Source organism: Nelumbo lutea, chromosome 1 (genome assembly GCF_056320005.1).
Source record: "Nelumbo lutea isolate HS-2025 chromosome 1, American lotus-T2T, whole genome shotgun sequence".
NCBI classification, from domain to species: Eukaryota; Viridiplantae; Streptophyta; class Magnoliopsida; order Proteales; family Nelumbonaceae; genus Nelumbo; species Nelumbo lutea.
The window spans coordinates 100,564,356-100,568,854 of NC_142684.1; the positions used below are offsets into that span (position 1 = coordinate 100,564,356).

The 4,499-nt window shown below is 47.3% G+C and overlaps 1 protein-coding gene across 1 annotated transcript; it reads right to left on the reverse strand.

The window, feature by feature from the left end:
- Window positions 1–767: 767 nt before the first annotated feature.
- Window positions 768–1,916, reverse strand: LOC148876423 (uncharacterized). Its single transcript, XM_088966804.1, has one exon. The coding sequence runs from the start codon at window positions 1,661–1,663 to the stop codon at window positions 944–946; it is 720 nt and encodes a 239-aa protein (XP_088822930.1). The 5' UTR covers window positions 1,664–1,916; the 3' UTR covers window positions 768–943.
- Between the last annotated feature and the right edge of the window lie 2,583 nt (window positions 1,917–4,499).

The window sequence follows — 4,499 nt, forward strand, 5'->3', positions numbered from 1 at the left end:
TTGCATATCTCATTTATTTTCGTTCACATTGCGTGCAACCAATCAATCATAAACGAAAAAAAGTCAATTGAAGTAAATTTGATTCTGCACAAGGAAACTGACTGGTGAGTTCCTTAGAAAGAGGGTGATGAAACTAAAGGCCCAGAAAGGACAAATACTTGGCAAACGAGGAGGCAATTAGAAAATATTTGGCTAACCCCTTTGACATCTCCTGATTCCTGATTCCCTAGTGGGGGATGTGGATCCCAAATTCCCAGCGGCTTGAGAAGTCACCAGGGGGGACCACATACTAGGCCAGACAGGTTGGCTTGTGGGTCACATAGCCCATGGCCTCATACCTTGCCAAGTATATATATCTGGATTCTGAATAATGTAGAGGATCTTAGACGGATCTCAGCAATAAATGAGTGTCCCCCCCTCGTGGGCCAGTCCAAGCCCAACCCAGCTGTAACAATTCAATTTATATTTCCCAACTACACCTGCTGGCTACCTACGAGGAAACCTGGCCAAACATGCTCCTACCCCCCTACACCTAGCCAAGGAAACTGCGATCCCACCCCCACCTACGGTCGGTCTAATCCTTCACCAGTTCAGACCAGTTGAACTGCATCTCAATAGTTAATTACATCTACATAAATTCTAAATAAATTGATTAACATTTAACAAACTACAGTCTTAACTTTATATCACTAGGATTCAGAAGATTAATCTAACATTAGCCGTGATCAACAAACCCCACATCTAAGCTAAAATCTCTGATGCTCAGGTAATATAAAACAGAAATATTGATTTGAAAAATCGAAATTGAAGAAACTTGATTTATACATAATGTTAAAATAAAAAAGATTACAGAAGAAAACCAAGGCCTGAAATTGTATTGCTTCCTCGTCATCATGGGTTCAAAGGAAACGCTTGTTTTGCTTCTCGTAATTAATATTCACAACTAATTAATTAGAGACACGTCCTGAATTCCTTCTATGGTTGATAACCCTACTGTTTCAGCCACCGACGACGACACATAATTCTTCACCTCTCTAGCAATCACTTCTCTCATCATGTCCCAGAACTCGGCCGGAAAGCTCTCCATTCGCCGCTCCGGCAAGGAACAACTGACCCCAGGTGGCGCAAGGGTCAGAGTGGTCTGCGGATCTGATTCCATTTCGGACGGGGACCCCAGCTCCAAGTTCCGACCCCCATTATTCTTCTTATTATTATCTCCGACGGGTTGTCGATGTTCTCTTTGCCTCCTCTTAAGCGTAGAGTTCCAGTGGTTCTTCACGGCATTATCGGTTCGACCAGGAAGGAGGCGAGCGATGGTGGCCCACCTGTTGCCATACCTAGCGTGGGCCGCCAAGATGGTCTCGTCCTCGGCGGGAGAAAAGGGACGGTGCTCGACATTTGGGCTGAGCTGGTTGCACCACCGCAGCCGACACGATTTACCGGATCGCCCCGGTATGTAACGGCTTATGAGGGACCAGTTTCGGGCGCCGTATCGGTCGACGAGTCGGGTCAGAATTTTGTCTTCTTCGGTGCTCCAAGGTCCTTTGATCCTCTCCGACTTACTTATCGCTCTCACTTTCTTTCCAGGCAGCGAAGACTCGGACGAGGACGAGTCGGACGACGACGACGTCGATGAAGATGAGCAAGTATTGAATGCTTCCATATCTTGGCTTCAGAGAGAAAAACCCAACACTTTTCGACTCTTCGAGTACTCTTCGTTAGTTGGTGTGGGTTGAGTGAACTCCGAACCAGGCGGCGCTCGATAGAATGAGTCGACTGAGTAAAGTATTGATGTATATATATAGGGCAGGCGGGCAGGCGGGCAGGCGGGCAGGGAAGGAAGGGAAGAGGCTTTTCATTCCATCGTCCCTTCCTGGAAGGTCCCCCCCTTCGTGAGGACTGACTCCGACTGAGGAGTTCGTGTAGGTGTAGAGCTCCCTCTCTCTTATGAGTACTGCGGGGTGTGTTAAATGCGCACCCTGTTCTCCGAATTTCTTTTCGATTATTTTATACGCTTTCCATTCCTATGAGCGTAGTTGTCGCGACTCACTGGGGGTTGGGTTTGATCTTTGATCTATGGTCTATGACCGTGGGGCTTTGAAAAAGTTGTTCCAACCCCAACCTGTGGTCTACAACAGTACTGTAAGGAGTACTACTCGGCGGGTCCCATCCGAAGAGATAAACTCAAACCGATTCGGATGATCTCGACCACGTGATCGACACTCAATCTCAATGTTTTGTTAGTTTAGTTTGTTACACACAAGTACAACAAATCAGCCAAGATTGACTTTGACTCGCAACCCATTAAATGTTTATGCCCTAATCCATTAATCCATCGGTTTCTAGCGTTTGGATGGATAAAATAAAACGCTAGTCCATGAGTAAGTTGATGTTGGCCGTCAGATGTGAAGACTGAAGATGGATAATGGTAAAGTAGAAGTAGTAAGCGCAACACCAGATCAGTTGAAGGTAGATTAATAAATAGACTAGACTAGACCCTAATATGATTAGCATAGGGGGAGCACGGCGATTTAATTTAATTAATTCAAAAGGGCGTACGTTGGAGACGTTACAGGCTTACAGCTGGTGGGGGGAGGGGGGTTAGTGCATAGTGCTTAAGCTTTAAAATCTATCTATAGCTTTGTTTTCACTGCTGGAAACAAACGGCTCAAAAGTTGAATCAACCGCCCCGAGTAAAGAGCTGAGAATAGGAGTCAGTCCACGTCTGGTGGGCCCAGAGACAGGCTGGAAAACCTCACGTGAGACGAAACATTTACCGGTTTGTTCAGAATATTTTGAACGGGGTTTGACGTTGATCGAGAAAACAACAAAATGGAAGTTATCCATAATATTCTATTTTGGTTTGGCCGCCCTCGTGGCCCTTTACTTGTTTATCGCGTATTAATCCCATAAACGGAAGCAGTTTGGGTAGTTAGCCAGTCTTCGAGAGCTGCTTTGTCGCTTTTCGATTCACGTAGCCAGCTGTCACCCTTTTTTCATCTGGAATTCTTCCTAGTTCCTTCTCTCCTCCTCCCTTTCTTTATACGCATCCAGATTCTTGAGCGGAAAGCCTGAGAAGTGGAATGCGTCTTTGGATTGGAATGTGGAATGTCGGTGCATCACTGGAGAGAAAAGATTCCAATCCAGTGGTTTTTATTTTGAAAGGATGGGATGTAAAGTAGTGTTTCCCTGTTTGTGATAACACCGAGTTCCATCAAGCACGGGGAAGGCGTACAGTCCTGAGGTGACTGAATGACTCACTGATGAGTCACTGAGGCACATACATCTATCTCATTATTGACGGAGAGAATAATTGAAGCGGGAGAGATTTTCTGACACACCACTATCTGTGGGACGAGTTGCAGCAGCTCGTTCCCTTCGTCGAGTTGGGTTTGGGTGATTGGCTTGTTGTATAACATTAACAACTGATACCTAATACCGCGTGGAGCCGCATGGATGAGAGATGGTAGGCGGGGGAAGAGAACTTTCCCAGTTTCAAAACGTGAATAAATAACTTTGGAATGGTGGGCTAATTTTGATACTTCACAATTTGGATGACATGTGGCACTCACGTGTTTGAAGCCAACGTGGAGAATGGTTAGTGCACATGTTCGCGCATGCGTGGCTGGATGACCGGATGTAAGGCCGTTAATGTTTTCCTAAAGTCCGATATCCTATTCCACTTCGAATCCGATTGCCCGGATCTGGATAATAGAATTCCCGTGCGGATTTAACCCCATCGCGGCGGATTTGGCCCTCCAATTACATTATGACACCTGGCACCTCATGCCAATTAAGTGCAACTTCTTGACAGATAGATAGTTCGAGCTCGTCTTAGGCAGCTTGCCACAGGTAGCTCGCCATGGGCAGCCCGCCACAGGGCAGCTCGCCACTAGGCAGCTCTCCATCGTGCAACATGCCATAAGCAACTCGCCACAAGCAGCTCGCCATTAGGTTGCTCACCACTATGCAGTTCACCACCATGCAACACCCACAGACAGCTCGCCATCGTGCAATACGCCACAAGCAACTCGCCACAGGCAATTCGCCACGGGTAGCTTGCCACGGGTAGCTCGTCGTGGGTAGCTCGCCCTCTTATAGCCTGGCAACTTAGACAACTCAGCACTGCTAGGCAGCTCGCCATTAGGCAGCTCGCCACTAGGCAACTAGCCTCCTAGTCAGATCGACCACCGTGTGACAACCCCGGGGAGCTCACCACCATACCCCACTTTTTACGGGATTGTGATTTGTAACGGATATATTAGGTCACCCACTCCCCGATTTAGGTGGAAATGGGCCACCTTACCGGTTGGTGGCTTTATCCCCACCTAACACGAAAGCATGTCCCATCACAGTGGGAATCCAGGAACTGCTCCACCAAACCCACGAGGACTCCAGTATATAAAGGCCTCACCCCCTAGGGGCGAGAGGAAGGATGGTAACCCCTGCTCTCTAGCTCTCCCATTCTCTAATATCAATTTCAGCTCGCTACTAAGTGT

Excerpts from the sequence above, each read along its gene's own strand:
- LOC148876423 (XM_088966804.1), bottom strand. The coding sequence starts at position 1,663 with ATGGAAGCATTCAATACTTGCTCATCTTCATCGACGTCGTCGTCGTCC.